General features: G+C 41.2%; 1 protein-coding gene and 1 gene segment (V, D, J or C); both read left to right on the forward strand.

The window, feature by feature from the left end:
- LOC132501570 (immunoglobulin kappa light chain-like) overlaps positions 1-24164 on the forward strand; it is an 87171-nt gene that overhangs the window by 32585 nt on the left and 30422 nt on the right. The gene's annotated exons all lie outside the window — the stretch shown is intronic.
- LOC132501568 (immunoglobulin kappa variable 3-11-like) lies at positions 23558-24098 on the forward strand. The segment is given in 2 exon segments: positions 23558-23606; positions 23794-24098. Coding segments are annotated over 2 exon segments (354 nt in total).

Genomic DNA, 24164 nt, shown 5'->3' on the forward strand with positions numbered 1-24164 from the left:
CCATATATATGCATTAGCATATGGTTCTTAATACCTTTTTGTACCTTCATTGACAGTTCTGAAGCTAATCAGTGTGACTAAGATGACATTTGATCACTTAGAACCAGAGGGAAAATGGGATATTTTATTTTATTAAGATGATGACAAAAAAAAACAACAACAACAACAAGAAAATAACATACAAGCAATAGAGAAAACACTAGACTGAGGCCTTTTGATCAGAGGTTAAGACTCTTATTAGGGAGTAAACTGACCTTCTCCTTGCAGAAGACAGAGAAAACCAGGAAAGGAGATGTGAAACAAAGGTACAATCTTGGTTACTCAAAGGAAACCTAAGAGGAAATGATGATTCTTTTTCCTGAGCGCCAACAGGCAGAAGGAATATTCTCATTCAAAAATAAATAATTAAGAGTGATTATAGGGCTTCCCTGGTGGCCCAGTGGTTGAGAGTCCACCTGCCGATGCAGGGGAAGTGGGTTCATGCCCCGGTCTGGGAAGATCCCACATGCCGTGGAGCGGCTGGGCCCGTGAGCCATGGCCGCTAAGCCTGCGCATCCGGAGCCTGTGCTCCTCAACGGGAGAGGCCACAGCAGTGAGAGGCCAGCTTACCGAAAAAAAAAAAAAAAAGAGTGATTATAGTTACAGCATACTCAACACAGTGTGCTGGGAATCCTGGAGCAAAGAGAAGTGGACAAATTATCCCAGATCTCCAATATATCCCAAATCTGACCACCTCTGATCACCTTCACCTTCACTGCCCATCCCGGTGCAAGCTTCCATCATCTTTTACCTGGACCAGGGCCACACCTTCCCCAAAGATCAACATGTCTATTCTCAAGTCAGCAGCCAGGGCAATCTTTTAAAATGTGAGTTAAGCTTGTCCTCTGTTCAAAATCTTGCACTAGATTCTACTTCACACAGAGGAAAAGCTCAAATCCTTACAATGCCTATTAGGCTCCAACTGACCAGGACCCTCCCTGTTACTTCTCAGACCCCATCTCCTATGGCTCTGTCCACTAACTCACTGGGCTTCAGCCTCCCTGGCCACCTGGCTCTGCCTTGAACAAGCCACACACAGTCCTGCCCTTGGGCCTCTGGTCTTACTGGTCCCTCTGACAGCAAAACTTTTCCTCCAAACACGCATTGTGTTAACTCCTCATCCGTCAGTTCAGCCCAAAGCTTCCCTTCTCAATGATCACCCCAATCCTGCATGAATAGTGTACATCCTGCTCCACACTTTTGTTCAAAGCACTTCTCAAGTTTACTTATTTCTTTTTTTAAATTTTTGGTCACACCCTGTGGCTTGCAGGATCTTAGTTCCCCAACCAGGGATTCCACCATTGCCCTTGGCAGTGAAAACTTGGAGTCCTAACCACTGAACTGCCAGGGAATTCTCAAGTTTATTTATCTCTTTTTGATGTTTACCCTTTAGAGTCTGATTCTCTCTAGTAGAATTTCAGCTCCATAGGGTCAGGGACATTTGTTTCCTGTGAGCATTGACGTATCTCAGAGTTACACAAGATTATCTGCCTGGCATATTCAAGGTGCTCAATAAACATCACTGCATGAAGGTTGTACATTCTCATTAAGAAGAAAAATGACCACAAAGAAAGTAAAAGCATTCCCTCTAAGACAGTGTATCATTAAGGTATTAAATTTGTGCTGTGCCATTGCACTAAAGTAAGCAAGAAACAGAGTAGCTAAGGAAAAGCTCATGCATCTGATAGCAGGAAACATGGTAAGTCCAGAGTAAGCTAGAGTGAGGATTTCAGAGGTGATATAAAAGCACCTGAAAGGGCTTCCCTGGTGGCGCAGTGGTTGAGCGTCCGCCTGCCGATGCAGGGGACACGGGTTTGTGCCCCGGTCCAGGAAGATCCCACATGCCGCGGAGCGGCTGGGCCCATGAGCCATGGCCGCTGAGCCTGGGCGAGCAAAAAAAAAAAAAAAAACAACAGGTTTCATGTACTGCTGTGGCCTCTCCCGTTGCGGAGCACAGGCTCTGGACACGCAGGCTCTGCGGCCATGGCTCACGGGCCCAGCCACTCCGCGGCATGTGGGATCTTCCTGGACCGGGGCACGAACCCGTGTCCCCTGCATCAGCAGGCGGACTCTCAACCACTGCACCACCAGGGAAGCCCCACAACCTGTTTTTTTTAAAGCCATTTTGATTAATTAATTTTCTTTCCAAATTTTTAAAATTACTCTGTTCCTCTGATGTATTCAGCTTTCATTTTTGTATGCACTGATGATGTGCCAGGCACTGATCTAAGGACTGCAGTTTTAGGAGGTCAAGGTTACATTGTATTGGGTAGGGGTAGGCAGTAAACAAACATTTTAATTTCTAATACTTTCTTGTTTCTATGGTAGAAACTTAGATAACTGATTTTAAATCTATTTTATTTTTAAAAAACTCTTAAAACTCTATATTACTCTCTAAACACTGCTTTTGCAACATCTGACAAATGTTGACATTTTGTGTTTTTATTATCCTTCAGTTTAAAATGTTTTCTAATTTTCTCTTTCTGACCCACTTGGTATTTATAATTCTGTTGCTTGATTTTAAATATTTGGGGATTTTCTTCAGATTCTTTTTATATCTGGTTTGATTGTGTTGTTGCCAGGTAAAAATGAACTTAAGAAATTTAGTAAACTTTACTTTATAGCCCAGCATATTGTCCATTTTGGTAAATGCTCTATTGTCACTTTAAAAAGGATATACTTTATTTGTGGGAGTATTGTTTCGCAAAGTCTATTTGTTCAAGACATTTAATAGTACTATTCAGATCAGTTATGGCATTACTGCTTCACTGAGTGTTTTTTAGGTTTACACTTTATCTCTCAATTGACTCTTTGGCTACATCTTGATTGATTGACTGATTTTTTTCCTAGAAGTTATTGTAGTGTAGTGCTTTTCATCTAGGGAAATTTTTACCCCTTCTAACCTGGGAACATTTGGAAATCTCCAGAGACAATTTTATTGTCACAACTAGAAGGCAAGGGGGTGGGCTGTGGCCTTGGCCTCCAATGGTAGAGGCCAGGATGTTGCTAAACATCCCATGAGGCACAAAACATCTCCCCACCGCACACACACAAATTATCATGGTCCAAAATGTCAATAGACCCACACTGAGAAATCTTGTTCTATGGGTTATTTGTATCCATAACTATACCAGTCTCCAATAAATTAATATTTTTCCACGACACAGTCTAATGTGACACACTTACAGCTGTCTACTGTCATTTAGCCCCTGCCATTCTTTATGCTATTTTTGCCATGCATTTTATTTTGACAGATGTTTTAAAACCAACAATACGCTTTTATTTGTTTTTCTTTAAATAATTGGGAGTCTCTAAGGAAATTTTAACCAAAGAAAAACTCTTTTACATTTACCTGTGTATTTGCCATTTGTAGTGTTCCACACTTCTGTTGTGTTTCTAACTGGTAAAATTTCTCTTCAGCCTGAAGAATTTTCCTTGGTGTTTCTTATTCAGATCTGATGGAGACAAATTGTCTCAGTCTTTTTGATATTTAAATGTCTTTATTTCACCTTTATTTTTAAAATTATTTTATTTTATTATTATTATTATTTTAATTTATTTTTGGCCGTGTTGGGTCTTCATTGCTGTGTGTGGACTTTCTCTAGTTGCGGTGAGCAGGGGCTACTCTTCGTTGCGGTGCTTGGGCTTCTCACTGCGGTGGCTCCAACAAGAGTCGCGGAGCACGAGATCTAGGTGCGCGAGCTTCAGTAATTGTGGCACGTGGGCTCAGTAGTTGTGGCTCATGGGCTCTAGAGCACAGGCTCAGTAGTTGTGGTGCATGGGCTTAGTTGCTCCACGGCATGTGGGATCTTCCTGGACAAGGGATAGAAATCGTGTCCCCTGCATTAGCAGGTGGATTCTTAACGACTGCATCACCAGGGAAGTCCCCTCACCTTTATTTTTGAAGGACATATATTCTGGATATGGATCTAAGTTAATGTATTTTTCCTTCAATGTTTGAAGATGCTGTCTTGTATTCTGTTTTGCATTTTGTGTGTGTGCACAAGATGTATGCAGTCACTTTTTGTGGACTGCAAAATGAAAATTCAGTTTGCTGTTTTTCAGTAACTTGTTCCTGAACCTGATTGTTTTTAAAGTTTTCTCCTTATGATGTTTCATCAGTTTGTCTAAGATGTACCTAAGTGTAATTTTCTTTGTGTTTTTCCCACTTGTGGTTTGTTGAGCTTCTTGGATATGTGGGTTAATATTTTTCATCAGCTTTGGGAAATGTTCAGTCATCATTTCTTCAGCTTGTTTTTCTCTCACTATTCTATGCACTGTCAATTCAAGCTGCATTCTGCTGGGTAGTTCTTCATCCTGGTTGGGATTCCTTATACTTTGTGTTCAGCTGCAGACTAGGGAGAGAGAGAGAGGGAGAGGGAGGGAGAGAGGAGAGAGAGAGAGAGAGAGATCTGCAATTCTAGCCTGGGCTCCCTCAGAGGTTGCCTGGCTGGTAGGCTCCCCTAGAATAGCTTTACCTTTGATAACTGGATTCTCTTCCACATGGTCTCTAATCTTCCATGGTCTTCAAATATGACTCGATAGCAAGTCAGCTGTAGGAGGCCAAGAAACTAAGGAGAAATTATGCAAGGTCTTTTCTGGTCTAGATTTGGAGCTGACACAACAGCTTGTCTGCCACATTCTATTGACTGAAGCAAGTCACAGGCAGCCCAGAATCAAGGGTGGGCAGATAGACTCCACCTCCTGATGAAGGAGCTGCAGGGTCACGTTGCAAGGGCTGTGCCACAGGGAGGGAAATCACTGGAGGAAGGAGTCCTTGAGGGGCCGGAGAGCACAGCACCCACACTGCAGTGTGAGGATCCAGGTTCACTCTGCTGAGAAGACGGTGGTTCAATCTGGACAACACTGGAGACATGTGGGTCATGTTTACTCTCTGGGGCCAGAAGGGATACCATGCTGACTGTTTCCAGCCTCCATGACTCCATGAGAGAAACTCACCACTGGCTGCAGGCCAGTGACTTCAGCCTAGAAATTTCAAAGATTAGGAGAGGCTCCTAAGCTCTGTTTTGTAAAGTGACTGATCAATGTTCTGTGACCTCAGGTAAGTTCTGTAACATTCTCAGATTCTGGGGATAGTCAGCAACTTGGGGGCTCTCGTAATACTGGAAAGATTTCTGTCAATATATAACTTTCCCTTTACAACTTCACTTCTCTGAACATAAACCTTAACACACGCAAGCTTATCTCTCAGCGGAGCCTTGTGCTTCCTCGCAAACAAGGAAATTGCTTTGTGTCTCAAATCCTGTTGGGCAGAAAGGTTTGCAGGGCTCCTAACAAACTTGATTAGTTCCCATCTTGATAAAATAAACACCTACAAACTTCAAGAGTACTTTCTCAACAGGATAGTGAGCATATGGGTTCTTTCCTTCATTCCTCCCCTCCTTCTTTCTCTTCTTTCCTTTCTCTTCTCATTCTTCCTCTTGTACTTTTTCCTCTGTCTATATATATATTTGATAACATCATTTTGTATATTTAAATATTCTCAAAACAAATCCCCCGTGATATTTCACAATTTATATACCCAATTTCATGTACCATATTGCCAAGTTTGCTGTTAAAAATTGTACCTTAGGGCTTCCCTGGTGGCGCAGTGGTTGAGAGTCCGCCTGCTGATGCAGGGGACACGGGTTCGTGCCCCGATCCCGGAAGATCCCACATGCCGCGGAGCGGCTGGGCCCGCGAGCCATGGCCGCGGAGCCTGTGTGTCCAGAGCCTGTGCTCCGCAACGGGAGAGGCCACAGCAGTGAGAGGCCCGCGTACAGCAAAAAAAAAAAAAAAAAAAAAAAATTGTACCTTAAATGCGTCAATTAATTTTAATGTGAATTTTTGGATTAATTAATTTCCATTAAACCAAGAGCATTTATTACATATATTAAACACTCAGAAAATATTTTAAAATTAAAATTGTATACATTTTTCAATGATGCAGGGTTTTCCAGTAATAGCAGGTAATCATAGGAGACCAGGCCTTCTGCTCCCCTTTGAGACTACAATGAGAGAAAGATAAGTTGAATGCTTGCCGTTATGAGGAGGAAAGCAATGGGATGAAGAAAGCAGTTAATACATCTCATAAGATTTTAATTAATTGGATATGATTCAAAGTAATCAAATTAATTGGATATGATTCTTCCCCTACTATCCTTAAAGTAGGTTTTATGGCTATAAAAATCTACTTTGAAAGGATGAAAGCATTCTTCATAAATTTGATCTGAATTCTTTCCTTTCTTAATCAGTTTGCTAAAAGGAATCCACATAAGGCTATAGGTATAGCATGAGGAAAAAGGGGGAATTCAGCAAGTATAGTTGTCAAGAGAGTTTGAGCAACTTACATGTGTAAATCGTATGTGTTTTGGAGACACAATCAAGCCCTAGCCTGTATATCCTGCTTCTACCTGATGATACAATGCTCTTGTGCATGCATATATTTATAAACGGGTGGATCAGTTACCACTCAATTCATAAAGAGCAACTCAGGTCACGTGGCTCATTTTCGGCCTATAGACAGCCAGGGATTAATGGCAAATCAGGACCCATATCTCAAAAAGGGAATTGATATATTCAGAACGGATTATGGCATTATTCCACTACTCTAGAGGTCTGAACTGTGGTTCTCCTGCTGGAGCTTTCTGCAGCCTTTGCACACTGTCCTGATCTACCCCAGGCACTTTAGCATCATTGGTCCACTAGGTCATAGTGTCCACTGCAGGTTGTACTTAGTGCAGAGTCTTCTTCTGGGGATCACTCAGAACTAGCAACCTTACAAGTTATTAAGAAATGAATCAGAACACCTGACTCTAAGATTATATGTTACCTTCAGAATCCAAAGAGGACCTACGAATGTTGACTCTACTTTTTAGTTATGAGGGTTGTGTTTTCATTTCGAAGATAATTTCTTGATATTCCCCCAGCCATTCAAATGCTAGAAACTTATTTGCAACTACAGCCAGGACTACAGAGGGAGTTATCGGTAAGTTGTGTGATTTTTCTTGGGCTTCTCTATTCAGCCACTGAATTCATGGTTTTTAGCCGACTGTGGCTATTTAAGTTTGTAAACCTTTGGAATGATTTCTTAAACCCTGGAAAATTGTAGACGATACATTCAAATATTTTTTGTACTTCTCCTCCTTACCTCATCCTCTTCAGGACTTCAATTATACACACAATAGACTGCTTGAAGTTGTATCTCACTAATGCTCAGCTCATTTTATGGTAATTTTTCAATATTTTTCCCCATTGTGTTCAATTTTGGATATTTACTATTGCTAAAATCACTAATCTTTTCTTCTGCAGCACCTAGTCTTGTCACTTGAAACTGTTGGACTCTATTGCTCTTGCTTTTAAGCTTTATTAGGACAGACCAAAATGGCATTTGGTACAGGGATAATTTTGCCCCACTACTGAAACAAAGCCTTTCAGAGTACACAATAGGATGCCTCATGAATTTTGAGATTTTCTTCTCTGGCTTATGGAAACAACTAATCTTTGCTCTGTGTGAGCTCTGCAGGTTTTTCCTCTAATAAGTTCAGAGAAATTTTTCTATGACATCAGTAGATTCTTCACATGTCTGTATCCATCTGTACATTGTTGAATATGGAGGGGAATCTCGGTAGTTATCCTGGGTTATCTCTCTGTGCTGGTCATTTATCACTCCAAGGGCATCAGGGAGTCAGATGTATCCTTTAAAGAAATTATAGAACCTATCTTATATGGAAAAGTAGCAAGAAAAACATTGTATGAACACTGAAAATAGCAAAAGATCACTGTACTGAAAGGACACTAGACTGATTCAATCCCTCGGCCTCCAGGAGGAAATGCAGTCTTTAGCCAAATTTGAGCTGCTCCGATCAGACTTGGGCATCTGGGAGACACGGCGCCTGTGCTGTGTTATTGAGATTGGCCAGCCCTGCAGCTGTGCCCGACTCTGCCCCATCCCCTGCTGATTTGCATATTGCTGGAGAACAACCCATTGCCCTGAAACTTATTAATAGTCTGGTTATATCTTGTGAAAGAATCAGTCCTTGTCAGGACACAGAGTGAACATGAGGCCCCCATTCAGCTCCTCAGCCTCCTGTGGCTCTGGCTCCCAGCTAAGGACGGAGAGCTCTAGGAATTTACTCTGCTTGTGTGGTCATTACTGCCTGGCCCTTCAGGGAAGTCCTCTTATAATATTAGTAATAACATGTTTGTTTTTTTTTAATGTTTCCAGTCACAGGTGCCAACTGTGAAACCCCATCTCCATCTTCCCTGTCTGCATCTCTAGGAGACAGTCACCATTACTTTCTGGGCCAGTCAGAGCACTGGCACTTTGTTAGCCTAGTATCAGCAGAAACCAGGGGAAGCTCCTAAGCTCCTGACCTATTTTGCATCCAAGTTGGAAACTGGGGTCCCATCCAGGTCCAGTGGCAGTGGATCTGGGACAGATTTCATCCTCACCATCAACAGCCTGGAGGCTGAAGATGCCGCAACTTATTACTGTCAGCAGTTTGGTAGTATACATCCCAGTGTTACAAACCAGAACATAAACCACTCAGAGATGCAGATGTGTGAGGCTGGGCTGCCCCAGCTGCTCCTGGTGCCCTCATCTGCTGAGAGTGTTTCTCAGACACACCCACACTTTGAATGTGACTAGAAGGTTTTGTAGGAGTAGGGGAACATCCTCAGCCACTAACTCTCTTTGTCCCTCCGCAGCCCCAGCAGCATGACACTTTGTCATCTGATTTAATAAAGGACAGATGATTACACCTGAAGGGTCTTGTTTATGGTACCAGTCAGGGTTCATTCAGCAAAAGCCAGTTTACATACTCCAAGCAGGGATTTGTTTAAATACGTGGAGTGTGAGTCTAAACTATAACCTTTTGGGCTTCCCTGGTGGTGCAGTGGTTGAGAGTCCGCCTGCTGATGCAGGGGACACGGGTTCGTGCCCTGGTCCGGGAAGATCCCACATGCCGTGGAGCGGCTAGGCCCGTGAGCCATAGCCGCTGAGCCTGAGCGTCCGGAGCCTGTGCTCCGCAGCGGGAGAGGCCACAACAGTGAGAGGCTGCATATCGCAAAAAAATAAAAATAAAAATTAAAAAAATAATAAAAATAAAAAATAAACTATAACCTTTTAAAGTCTGGGGAGTATGATACTAAGTGAAGTAGTGGAAGAAATAAGTGATTCCCTGGTGCTCCAGGTGTGGGAATTATGCCCCCTGCTGTGGGAATCATAAGATTCAGCACCATCCACGAAGGGACCCAGAAGGATACTTACCCCCCTGGAACCTGGGTGAGAATAAGCAGACTTATTACCCACTATAACCTGTGGACCGGCAGAGCCAGTGAACCTACTCTAACCCCACTCAGTTGTAGTCTGGGAACACCTGAAGAGTGCTTACCTAGGTAGATATCCATACACACCCATATTTTAATCCAGCAATAGCCCTCCTTGGTATTTACCAAAATTAGTTTAAAACATATATCCACGTAAAAACCTACACAGGGATGTTAATAGCAGTTTTCTTCATAGTTGCTCAAATATGGAAGCAAACAAGATGTTCTTCAGTAAGTCAAGGGGTAAATAAACTGTTGTATGTTCAGACTGTGGAATATTATTCAGCTCTAAAAAGAAATAGCTATCAAGCCATGAAAAGACATGGAGCAAACTTAAATGCATATTACTGAGTGAAAGAAGTCAATCTGAAAAGGCTACATATTGTATGATTCCACCTATATTACATTCTTAATGGAAAGACTGGAGATAATAAAAAGGTCAGTGGTTGCCAGAGATTGGGTGCAGTGGGGGACAGAAATGAATAGGCAGAACACAGAGATTTTTCAGGGCTCTGAAAATACTCTGTATAATATTAAAATGATGTATAACATTTCATTATACATTTGTCCAAACCCACAGAATGTACAACACCGAGAGTGAACTCTAAGGTAAATTATGGGCTTTCAATGATCTTGATGTGTCAGTGTAGGTCCATCAGTTGTAGGATGTACCACTTTAGTGAGTGATGTTGATAATGGGGGTGGCTGTACATGTGTTGGGCTGGGGGCATATGCAGAATCTCCTTACCTTCCTGTCAATTATTCGACCAATATATTTTAAGCATCATTTATGTTGGTGGTGTGGCAGTAATTTGTTCCTTTTCACTGCAGAATATCTTGTATATGAATATATCAAAATTAATTTATTCATTCTTTAATTAAGGAGTTGTTTACAGCTTTTATGAATATAGTTGTTTTTGGAATATTCTTGCAATGTCTTTTGTGGACTTATGTACTCATTTCCCTTGGGTACATTCCTAAGAGTGGAAGTGCCAAGTCATAGGATTGGGATGGGTTTGGTAAAATTGCAAAATAGTTTTCCAAAGTGGTGAACATATTAAAATCTGCCAAACATGTATAAAAGTTCCAGTTGCTGCAATCTTTTCCAATATGAGGTACTCTCAGACTTTTTAAAAAATCTGTATTGGTAAACCTGAAGTGATGTTGTATTTAAAATTTATATTTCCCCTATGACTAATCGTGTTGAATGACTCTTTATATGCCTACCTATACATGTTTATGCATATATATATTTTTTTTTCTGTACGCGGGCCTCTCACTGTTGTGGCCTCTCCTGTTGCGGAGCACAGGCTCCGGACGCGCAGGCTCCGTGGCCATGGCTCATGGGCCCAGCCGCTCCACGGCATGTGGGATCTTCCTGGACCGGGGCACGAACCCATGTCCCCTGCATCGGCAGGCGGACTCTCAACCACTGCGCCACCAGGGAAGCCCTGTTTATGCATATTTATGTAATATGAATCACATATAATACATAAATTATATATCATTTGAAATTCTTAATTATAAAGCACTCTATTATCTATTTTGTTCTCTTATGTTTGCTTCATGTGTTTATGTGTGTGCTCTGTTCAATAAATTTTTGCCTACCTTTAGGGCCTAAAGATATTTTCCTATACTTTCTTCTAGGAACATCACTATTTTACCTCTCACATGAAGACTATACTCTAATTCATATTTTTGCCTGGTATTAGATGGGTCAGAATTTCATTCAAATTTCTCATTTTATTTACATTTCCATATCTAATAGCTTCTCACCAATTATTGTGAAACAAAAACAAACAAACAAAAAACAAACAAGCAGCTCAATATCAAAAAAAAGAATAACCCAATCAAAAAATGGGCTAAAGATCTAAATAGACATTTCTCCAAAGAAGACATACAGATGGCCAAAAAGCACATGAAAAGATGCTCAACATCACTTATTATTAGAGAAATGCCAATCAAAACAACAGTGAGGTATCACTTCACACTGGTCAGAATGGCCATCATCACAAAATCTACAAACGATGGATAAGAGTGTCACCAGAAGAGGAGGAACCAAGATGGCGGAGCAGAAGGACGTGCTCTCTCCCTCTTGTGAGAACACCAGAATCGCAACTAGCTGCTGGACAATCATCGACAGGAAGACACTGGAACTCACCAAAAAAGATACCCCACATCCAAAGACAAAGGAGAAGCCACAATGAGACGGTAGGAGGGGGTGCAATCACAGTAAAATCAAATCCTATACCTGGTGGGTGGGTGACTCACAGACTGGCGAACACTTATACCACAGAAGTCCACCCACTGGAGTGAAGGTTCTGAGCCCCACGTCAGGCTTCCCAACCTGGGGGTCCGGCAACAGGAGGAGGAATACCTAGAGAATCAGACTTTGAAGCCTAGTGGGAATTGAGTGCAGGACTTCGACAGGACTGGGGGAAACAGAGACTCCACTCTTGGAGGGCACACACAAAGCAGTGTGCGCATCAGGACCCAGAGGAAGGAGCAGTGACCCTGGGGGAGACTGAACCAGACCTACTTGCTAGTGTTGGAGGGTCTCCTGCAGAGGCGGGGGGTGGCTCTGTTTCACTGTGGGGACAAGGACACTGGCAGAAGACGTTCTGGGAAGTACTCCTTGGCATGAGCCCTCCCAGAGTCTGTAATTAGCCCCACCAAAGAGCCCAGGTAGGCTCCAGTGTTGGGTTGCCTCAGGCCAAACAACCAACAGGGAGGGAACCCAGCCCCACCCATCAACAGTCAAGTGGATTAAAGCTTTACTGAGCTGTGCCCACCAGAGCAACAGTCAGCTCTACACACCACCAGTCCCACCCATCAAGCCTCTTAGATAGCCTCATCCACCAGACAGCAGACAGCAGAAGCAAGAAGAACTACAATCCTGCAGCCTGTGGAACAAAAACCACATTCACAGAAAGAGAGGCAAGATGAAAAGGCAGAGAGCTATATACCAGATGAAGGAACAAGATAAAACACCAGAAAAACAACTAAATGAAGTGGAGATAAGCAACCTTCCAGAAAAAGAATTCAGAATAATGATACTGAAGATGATCCAGGACCTCAGAAAAAGAATGGAGGAAAATCAAGAAGACGCAAGTAATGTTTAACAAAGACCTAGAAGAATTAAAGAACGAACAAACAGGGATGAACAATAAAATAACTGAAATGAAAACTAAACTAGAAGGAATCAATAGCAGAATAACTGAGGCAGAATAACGGATAAGTGACCTGGAAGACAGAATGGTGGAATTCACTGCTGTGGAACAGAATAAAGAATAAAGAATGAAAAGAAATGAAGACAGCCTAAGAGACCTCTGGGACGACATTAAACACAACAACATTCACATTATAGGGGTCCCAGAAGGAGGAGAGAGAGAGAGAAAGGACCAGAGAAAATATTTGAAGAGATTATAGACGAAAATTTCCCTAACATGGGAAAGGAAATAGCCACCTAAGTCCAGGAAGTGCACAGAGTCCCATACAGGATAAACCCAAGGAGAAACATGCTGAGACACATAGTAATCAAATTGGCAAAAATTAAAGACAAAGAAAAATTATTGAAAGCAGCAATGGAAAAATGACAAATAAAATACAAGGGAACTCCCATAAGGTTAACAGCTTATTTCTCAGCACAAACTCTACAAGCCAGAAGGGAGTGGCATGATATACTGAAAGTGATGAAAGGGAAGAACCTCCAACCAAGATTACTCTACTCGGCAAGGATCTCATTCAGATCCGATGGAGAAATCAAAAGCTTTACAGACAAGCAAAAGCTAAGAGAATTCAGCACCACCAAACCAGCTCTACAACAAATGCTAAAAGAACTTCTCTAAGTGGGAAACACAAGAGAAGAAAAGGACTTACAAAAACAAACCCCAAACAATTAAGAAAATGGTCATAGGAACACACATATTGATAATTACCTTAAATGTGAATGGAATAAATGCTCCAACCAAAAGACACAGGCTTGCTGAATGGATACAAAACCAAGACCCATATATATGCTGTCTACAAGAGACCCACTTCAGATCTAGGGACACATACAGACTGAAAGTGAGGGGATGGAAAAAGATATTCCTTGCAAATGGAAATCAAAAGAAAGCTGGAGTAGCTATACTCATATCAGATAAAATAGTCCTTAAAATACAGAATGTTACAGGAGACTAGGAAGGACACTACATAATGATCAAGGGATCAATCCAAGAAGAAGATATAACAATTATAAATATATATGCACCCAACATAGGAGCACCTCAATACATAAGGCAACTGCTAACAGCTATAAAAGAGGAAATCAACAGTAACACAGTAATAGTGGGGAACTTTAACACCTCACTTACATCAATGGAAAGATCATCCAAAATGAACATAAATAAGGAAGCAGAAGCTTTAAATGACACGATAGACCAGATAGATTTAATTGATATTTATAGGACATTCCATCCAAAAACAGCAGATTACACTTTCTTCTCAAGTGTGCATGGAACATTCTCCAGGATAGATCACATCTTGGGTCACAAATCAAGCCTCAGTAAATTTAAGAAAATTGAAATCATATCAAGCATCTTTTCTGACCACAACGCTATGAGATTAGAAATGAATTACAGGGAAAAAAACGTAAAAAACACAAACACATGGAGGCTAAACAATATGTTACTAAATAACCAAGAGATCACTGAAGAAATCAAAGAGGAAATCAAAAAATACGTAGAGACAAATGACAATGAAAACACGATGAACCAAAACCTATGGGATGCAGCAAAAGCAGTTGTAAGAGGGAAGTTCATAGCTATACAAGCCTACCTCAAGAAACAAGAAAAATCTCAAGTAAGCAATCTAACCTTACACCTAAAGGAACTACAGAAAGAAGAACAAACAAAACCCAAAGTTAACAGAAGGAAGGAAATCATAAAGATCAGAGCAGAAATAAATGATATAGAAACAAAGAAAACAATAGCAAAGATCAATAAAACTAAAAGCTGGTTCTTCAAGAAGATAAACAAAATTGATAAACCATTAGCCAGACTCATCAAGAAAAAGAGGGAGAGGACTCAAATCAATAAAATTAGAAATGAAAAAGGAGAAGTTACAACAGACACCGCAGAAATACAAACATCCTAAGAGACTACCACAAGCAACTCTATGCCAATAAAATAGACAACCTGGAAGATATGGACAAATTCTTAGAAAGGTATAACCTTCCAAGACTGAACCAGGAAGAAACAGAAAATATGAACAGACAAATCACAAGTAATGAAATTGAAACTGTGATTAAAAATCTTCCAACAAACAAAAGTCCAGGACCAGATGGCTTCACAGGTGAATTCTATCAAACATTTAGAGAAGAGCTAACACCCATCCTTCTCCAACTCTTCCAAAAAGTTGCATAGGAAGGAACACTCCCAAACGCATTCTATGAGGCCACCATCACCCTAATACCAAAACCAGATAAAATACTACAAAAAAAGAAAATTACAGACCAATATCACTGACGAATATAGATGCAAAAATCCTCAACAAAATACTAGCAAACAGAATCCAACAACACATTAAGGGGATCATACACCATGATAAAGTGGGATTTATCTCAGGGATGCAAGGATCCTTCAATATATGCAAATCAATCAATGTGATACACCATATTAACAAATTGAAGAAGAAAAACCATATGATCATCTCAATAGATGCAGAAAAAGCTTTTGACAATATTCAACACCGTTTATGGTAAAAACTCTCCAGAAAGTGGGCATAGAGGGAATCTACCTCAACATAATAAAGGCCATATATGATAAACCCACAGCAAAAATCATTATAAATGGTGAAAACTGAAAGCATTTCCTCTAAGATCAGGAATGAGAAAAGGATGTCCACTCTCACCACTATTATTCAACATAGTTTTGGAAGTCCTAGCCATGGCAATCAGAGAAGAAAAAGAAATAAAAAGAATACAAATTGGAAAAGAAGAAGTAAAACTGTCACTGTTTGAAGATGACATGATATTATACATAGAGAATCCTAAAGATGCCATCAGAAAACTACTAGAGCTAATCAATGAATCTGGTAAGGTTGCAGGATACAAAATTAATGCACAGAAATCTCTTGCATTCCTATACACTAACGATGAAAAATCTGAAAGAGAAATTATGGAAACACTCCCATGTACCATTGCAACAAAAAGAATAAAATACCTAGGAATAAACCTACCTAGGGAGACAAAAGACCTGTATGCAGAAAACTATGACACTGATGAAAGAAATTAAAGATGATACAAATAGATGGAGAGATATACCATGTTCCTGGATTGGAAGAATCAACATTGAGAAAATGACTCTACTACCCAAAGCGATCTACAGATTCAATGCAATCCCTATCAAACTACCACTGGCATTTTTTATGGAACTAGAACAAAAAGTCTTAAAATTTGTATGGAGACACAAAAGACTCCAAATAGCCAAAGCAGTCTTGTGGGAAAAAAACAGAGCTGGAGGAATCAGAATCCCTGACTTCAGACTATACTATAAAGCTACAGTAATCAAGACAATATGGTACTGGCACAAAAACAGAAATATAGATCAATGGAACAGGATAGAAAGCCCAGAGATAAACCCACGCACCTATGGTCAACTAATCTATGACAAAGGAGGCAAGGATATACAATGGAGAAAAGACAATCTCTTCAATAAGTGGTGCTGGGAAAACTGGACAGCTACATGTAAAAGAATGAAATTAGAACACTCCCTAACACCATACACAAAAATAAACTGAAAATGGATTAGAGACCTAAATGTAAGACTGGACACTATAAAACTCTTAGAGGAAAACATAGGAAGAACACTCTTTGACATAAATCACAGAAAGATCTTTTTTGATCCATTTCCTAGAGAAATGGAAATAAAAACAAAAATAAACAAATGAGACCTAATGAAACTTCAAAGCTTTTGCACAGCAAAGGAAACCATAAACATGATGAAAAGCAACCCTCAGAATTAGATAAAATATTTGCAAATGAATCAGCAGACAAAGGATTAATCTCCAAAATATATAAACAGCTCATGCAGCTCAATATTAAAAAAAACAAACAACCCAATTGAAAAATGGGCAGAAGACCTAAATAGACATTTCTCCAAAGAAGACATACAGATGGCCAAGAAGCACATGAAAAGCTGCTCAACATCACTAATTATTAGAGAAAAGCAAATCAAAACTACAATGAGGTATCATCTCACACCAGTTAGAATGGGCATCATCAGAAAATTTACAAACAACAAATGCTGGAGAGGGTGTGGAGAAAAGGGAACCCTCTTGCCCTGTTGGTGGGAATGTAAATTGATACAGCCACTATGGAGAACAGTATGGAGGTTCCTTAAAAAACTAAAAATAGAATTACCATATGATCCAGCAATCCCACTACTGGGCATATACCCAGAGAAAACCATAATTCAAAAAGACACATGCACCCCAATGTTCATTGAAGCACTATTTACAATAGCCAGGTCATGGAAGCCACCTAAATGCCCATCAACAGAAGAATGGATAAAGAAAAAGTGGTACATATATACAATGGAATATTACTCAGCCATAAAAAGGAACAAAATTGGGTCATTTGTAGAGGTGTGGATGAATCTAGAGACTGTCATACAGAGTGAAATAAGTCAGAAAGAGAAAAAGAAATATCGTATACTAGCGCATATATGTGGAATCTAGAAAAATGGTAAAGATGAACCTGTTTGTAGGGCAGAAATTGAGACACAGATGTAGAGAACAAACATATGGACACCAAGGGGGGAAAGCGGCGGGTGGTGGTGGTGGTGGTGGTGGGATGAACTGGACGTTTGAGATTGACATGTATACACTGATGTGTATAAAACTGATGACTAATAAGAACCTGCTGTATAAAAAAATTTTTTTAATAAAAAATAAAAAGAAATTTTGAACAATGTAGAGGAGACGTAGCTTCTCCTATGGCCAAGGGAGAAATAGGGCTGAGCCGGAAGGAAGCAGCTGTTGCAGCAAATACTCACTGACCCATGGCTCTGGGGAGGGGTTTATGTTTGAGGCTGAAACACCGTAAGAGGCTTGCCATAATACTGCTGGCAATAATAAACTGCCACATCTTCAGTCTGGACGCTGCCTACGGTGAGAGTGAAATCTGTTGTGGACTCACTGCCACTAAATCAATCATGGCTCCCAGATGCCTGGATGGATGCCCAGGAGATGAGCATCTCAGGAGACTGTTCTGGTTTCTGCTGGTACCAGGCAAAATAGGTTTTCTGGTTGGAGTATAAGATTCTGGCTGGACCTTCAGTTGCTGGTGACCCACTCCCCTGTGGACACAGCCATGGAGCTTGGAGACTGGGTCATCACGATGGCCCCAGAGACACCTGCAATCACAATGGACCAGTGACCATATTTTGCATCATTAATATATTAACATATATATCTTAAAAATGTACGGTTTGTTCTTTGTCAAACCTAATCACACTGTTTTAGGTAAAATGGTTTATTCATTCTGCATTGTAAAATCAATTTTTAGTTTTATAAAGATATTTCTCCTTTAAATCTCTCCCCTGAGGGAGATCAGCTCGGTGCTTTGTGACCGCCTGGAGGGGTGGGATAGGGAGGGTGGGAGGGAGACGCAAGAGGGAGGGGATATGGGAACATATGTATATGTATAACTGATTCATTTTGTTATAAAGCAGGAACTAACACACCATTGTTAAGCAATTATACTCCAATAAAAGTGTAAAAAAAAAAAATCTCTCCCCTGAGACCCAGAGGACCAGGAAGATGAGAAGTTGTGGCTCTGGCATCATCTTGATGTTGCTCACCCGTCTGATGCACTCAGGCCCCATTTCCAGGAAACCCCATGAATAGAGCCTGAGCAGCCAGCCTAGGGCTCCAGGAGCCTATGCAAAGCATCAGAGCATGAAATCAAAAGCTCCTGTGCAGTGCGTTGTGAAGACAAATAATGAAAATAAGGAGGGCTTCTCTGGTGGCGCAGTGGTTGAGAGTCCGCCTGCCGATGCAGGGGACGCGGGTTCGTTCCCTGGTCCGAGAAGATCCCACATGCCGCGGAGTGGCTGGGCCCGTGAGCCATGGCCGCTGAGCCTGTGCGTCCGGAGCCTGTGCTCCGCAAGGGGAGAGGCCACAATAGTGAGAGGCCCGTGAATCGCAAAAAAAAAAAAGAAAATAAGGAGACGAAAATATCACTACCCCAGGAAATGTGATTGTATGCCTAAAAGAGGCCCAGAAACCAACTTAAAACTGTGATTTTCAATACAATTCGCCAAAATTCCCAAATGTAAAATTTTCTTAATACAGCTGTACTTTTTTCAAAACAGTTGAAGGAAACTTGAAAACATAAATTAACTTATAATAAATAAATTAATTGTGAGTATGTATACAGGACTTATTTAAAACATATAAATATGGCGTCAGTATATAAAATATATTCATGTCACTGAATAGAACAAAGATATTATGCACACGTTTGTATCTACCTCAGATTCTCTTTACAATTTTAAATTCATATTTGAAGTTCCTCTTGGACAGCTCATAAGCTCTCAATACATCCAAATTATACCTCTCATATTTCCCTCAACACATATGCTGTATTAGAAAATGAATCGCCACATACTGATGAACCACCCTTGTTACTAATCTTTAGGTCAATCAGTTAGTTTCTCGAATATCATTTTAAGTCCTCTCAGATTTCTTTCTCTAACTGACCTAAAGTAAATAGCTTCAGCTCACAAGCACTGCTAGAGCAGTTCTTTATTTATTCCTACTCCAAATGAAATACATATATAGAATTACACAAATAACAAACAGTATCATGAACGCTTCTAGGCACAGGACATTTTGAACAACTCCATCAGAACACTTGACCTCATAGAGCTTTCAGTCTAATGGGAGGGACAGATAATAAACAAATAAGCTCTCAGCTGTTCCTCCTGCCCTCTCCCTCTGAGATTCCTCCCCTGAAGAAATGTCATCACACAGGGTGAATGGGGCAATGAATGTGCAGGTGCACTTATTTTATCCTCATCCTGCATCATAAAAAAGAGTCAGAGGAAAGCGGAAAAAATCAGTACAGTTTAACACTTGTGTTTCCTGGGAAAATAAAGTCAATTGTAGTCTCATTAATTGTCAGATATCCAAATCATCTCTTGATTACAAACAGTGGTCTTTCAGTTCATCATGTCTCTGCAGCATGAAACTACACAAGACACAGGTCAGTGACAAAAATCAATACACTGTACACAAAAATGACCTGGATCTAGTTTTAGAAGAGCACTTTATGTTTAATATTCATGTCTCGTGAAGGGAACCTTCTTCCATTTTACCCCTCTCCATTTTTTCTTGAAAAATGAAGTTTTCCTAGATGAAAGAGACATCCACTTATTCTTTTTGTGCCTCAGATTTATAGTGACTCCTTGAAGCGCTTATATATTCCTCCTGTAATCCTTAATTCAGAGCCTCATTCCTTGGCTTGCAAATTGCCGTCTTCCCTCTGTGTCTTTACATGCTCTTCCCTATGTGTGTGTGTCTGTGTTCCAATTTCTTCTTCTTTAAGGACACCAGACATACAGGATTAGTGGTCACATCTCATTTTAACTTAATTACCTCTTTAATGATCCTATTTTCAAATACAGTTACATTCTGAGGTAATTACCACTGGCTATTACAACACATGAATTTGGGGGATAGGATTCAGCCCACAACGTACAGTGATAACCAGAAGCGATGTTCTGCTCTGCTCACTGCATCCTATCAGGTGGTGCATGATTTCAATCGGCCCCATTACTGATGATGTTTCCTTAGAATCTTGAATTAAGGTAGTGTCTCCCAGACCTCTGCTGCATAGTTACTTTTGCCACTTTGTACTTAATAAGAACGTATGAATAAGTTCTTTGATACTATATGAATCCATATTCCTCATCAAAACATCAATATGAACTCATGGATTCCTATTTTCATCAATGGGTTATAATATGTTACCATCATTAATTATTTTGGTACTCAAAGTTTCCCAGATTTGGCCAGTTGGTGAATGAACCACTGAAGTTGGCTTCTATTTCCGTCTGCCACAACTCCATCATTCTTTGAGCATTTCTTTAGTTTCTGGAACTAGATGGTCCAGGCTCATCTGGCTTTTTTCCTGTCCTAAATCCAGAATCAGACATTTCTCCAAGAATTATTGGTTCCTTTTAGTGGAGAATGGTATTCAGAAACCAAGATTTGAGCACTATGGATGCTATTTGGGACCGGGGTGTCATTGCTTACAGCCTAGGGAAAATTTATCTATCTATCTATCTATCTATCTATCTATCTATCTATCTATCTATCATCTGTCGATCTATCTACACACACACGTATATACATGTGCACATTCATAGCTGTATCTACAAAAGCCCAAGGGTTTACACTATCTCCAATTCCAATCTAACACCACAGAGTTTATTCTAATACTCTCCTTCGATTATTCATGACTCTTTCTCTAACACTGATAATTTGACTCCAAGTATCATTATTGCGTTTAATTACTTGATCAAACCACTTGATCAAATTGATTTGAAATCAATCTCTGGTGGTGGCCTTCCCTTCCACCTCTTTTGCAGACAACTCCACCTCCCTCCCTCCACACACATAGACCTTGCTCCAGCTCTGATAGCCCTTGCACAGCCACCACCATTCTGTGCCTCCTGCATGGGTGGACTCCTCACCCAGCCTGGGCTCTGACTTCTGCACTGTGGGCCCCTGCCCACGTGAACATCCTCTCAACCACCCATCAGCTGGCACACCCAAACTAGGAAAATAGTGCCAGCATTCCTTGCTGTAGCCCCAGCAAGCCATGTTGCACTTCCAACTCCACCCCACACAGATGCCCTTTCCATATTACGGGCTCCAAACCTCACATGGGTCTTCCCCCTTCATTTCCCTATGTGGTTGCTTCCTCATCATGCTTGGGCTCTAATGTCCTAAATGCAAACATTGACAGCTATGTTCTCTTAAGATCTGGAAAAGAGTTGGTGATAGTATGGTAGAATATGCAGGTTTAGGGAACATAGCAGATGCAAGGGTATACATGAGCATTTGGTCTAAGGAAGACCTTAACTTCTAGAGAAGAATAGCTTGGGTTAAGAGGGAATAGAGAGCAGTGATGTGTGCAATGCAGAGAGCATCTAGCATGTCATAGCAAATAGAGTTAGGAAGGTGGCTGATACTTCTCAGATGTAGAGATAGAAAATTTCTGACCTTGGCTGGCCTTGATGGAAATGGTGGGACGGAACAACCATAAATGCTTAGCTGGAGATGAGCAGTTGGTGATGACAGATAACCAGGGCCTGGTCCTTTCTTTACAAATCATGGCTGTGCATATTTTTATTGCTCTTCGACTTCATAGCATCTCTCATTAGTACTGCTAATAATTTATCTTATTAAGAGCATCAGAGGGCTTCCCTGGTGGCGCAGTGGTTGAGAGTCCGCCTGCCGATGCAGGGGACACGGGTTCGTGCCCCGGTCCGGGAAGATTCCACATGCTGCGGAGTGGCTGGGCCCGTGAGCCATGGCCGCTGAGCCTGCGCGTCCGGAGCCTGTGCTCCGCGGCGGGAGAGGCCACAACAGTGAGAGGCCCACGTACCACAAAAAAAAAAAAAAAAAAAAAAGAGCATCAGAGAGTCAAAGAGAAAGCCTCTCTGGCCTCAGTATCCATAGGTTCTAAGTTGAAGGAGGTTATAAAATTTCTTGCAGTTTCTGGTGTTGTGTCATACCTGAAAAACCCTGCCTTAGTTGGAGAGACAGCAAGAAAAGCATGTTTTGAACTCTGAAGAGAGCAAAATATTACTCTAATTGTAGGACCGCAGACAACCCAGCATCATCACTAGTTCCCCAGCTCTCAGAATTTTAAGACAGGGGGTGGACCAAACTCTACTTGAATGTGCTTCCAAGAATCATCAGCAAGTTTGGATTCACAGCAAGAAAACTTCATCAAGTCATAGATGAAACAGAAAAATGAGCAAATTGCATTAAATATATAGCAATCATTTGACAAACGAATGAAAAGTGACCATACTAGGCTTCAAATCTATCTTATTAGTAGTATGGTCTGTGTGACCTGTCGGTTTTTCTGGTTATGAGACTATTCACCCTATACATATATAATACTGTGAAAAGTGTGTGACATAAGCTTCCCTTAACAAAACTGTGATCAGTGATCAAGAACCTCCTCCCAACAATACAGAAAAATTTTACTCTTAAATGATACAACTCATATGAGTACAAATCTTAAGTACAAATTCAGATATGTCCCCGTAACTCAGTGGTATAGAGAAGATAAATAATATTAATAAATGTGAAAAGGCTCTAAATTCTTAAAAATCTATTTGACAAGGAATGAATAATCCATTCACTACAAAATAACCTAGTAATCTTCCAGAAGTAAATCTGACATATTACATCTTTCTCCTTCATGATAAATACAGAGTAATTAACTCTGCCTGCATGGACAGTACCATTGTCTGTCTTCATGTATATGGTATCAGTACACTGGAGGGGGGAGGGAGGAGGGGAGAGCCAGGGTCCTCCTCATCTGTGCAGTTGTCGTTACCCTTACAACCATGTTGCCTGGCCTAACCTGACAGTACTCTCCTAATTCTAACAAATAAGGTGACTTCTTGGGAAGTGCCCTTGGGAAATAGCACTGTGCAGCAAATAAAAGGTGTATCTGGAACATAAAGTTCCTATAAACTTCTCAATCCATTTTGACCCAAGCATGCACCAAGGGAGACATCTAGGCATAGTGCTGGTAGAAAGAGGAAAATAGAACCAAAGGCATCTATTTTGTTCCCAGCAGGCTTATACCAAACACCATCTCTCTGAATCTAGGTGAATAATGAAGTGAGAGGACACGGAAAGGAAATTCTGTGACCAGAGGAGAAAAATTCATCCCTCAGACTAAGTCAATAGGCTTTTCTGACTTGACCACCTGGGGATGGGTTGCTCAAGTGTAGAGAAGAGGAGGAACGTGGTTTCTGCAGCTGGAAACCCAGCTCGCCCCACCCCAGCTGCTTTGCATGTCCCTGCCAGCCCACCCTGTTGCCCAAAGCCCATATCTATGCCTGAGTCAGTGCTCTGGGGGAAGATCTGCCTCAGATCTGCCTCTGAGTGGATCATGGAAGCCCTAGCTCAGCTTCTCTGCCTCCTGTTACTCTGGATCCCAGGTGAGAGGAACATGGGGTGGTTGTGCATGTCAGTGAAGATTTGGTTCATGCAGTTGGGTCCTGCACCTTTGCTCAGCAAGCAAAAAATTAAAGCTCAGTGCCGATCGATGATCCTAGCCCTGCTGGGAAGACAACAAGTAGGCTCTAGATTACATGAGTGACTTTTTTGTTTTATTTCCCATCTCAGATACCACTGGAGAAGCCACGTTGACACAGTCTCCAGCCTCCCTGTCTTTGTCTCCAGGGGAAAGGGCCACCCTCACCTGCAGGGCCAGTCAGAGTGTTAGCAACTATTTAGCCTGGTATCAGCAGGAACCTGGGAAGGCTCCCAGGCTCCTCATCTATGATGCAACCAGCAGGGCCTCTGGCATCCCAGCCCGGTTCAGTGGCAGTGGGTCGGGGACAGACTTTACTCTCACCATCAGCAGCCTGGAGCCTGAAGATGTTGCTGTTTATTACTGCTATCAGTACTATAGCAGGTATCCACAGTGATTCAACGTGAAACAAAAGCCTCTACAAACCTTTGAGGGTTTTTCATGATACCAGCTGTTTCCTTTA

This window comes from Mesoplodon densirostris, chromosome 14, assembly GCF_025265405.1.
Source record: "Mesoplodon densirostris isolate mMesDen1 chromosome 14, mMesDen1 primary haplotype, whole genome shotgun sequence".
Taxonomy (NCBI): domain Eukaryota; kingdom Metazoa; phylum Chordata; class Mammalia; order Artiodactyla; family Ziphiidae; genus Mesoplodon; species Mesoplodon densirostris.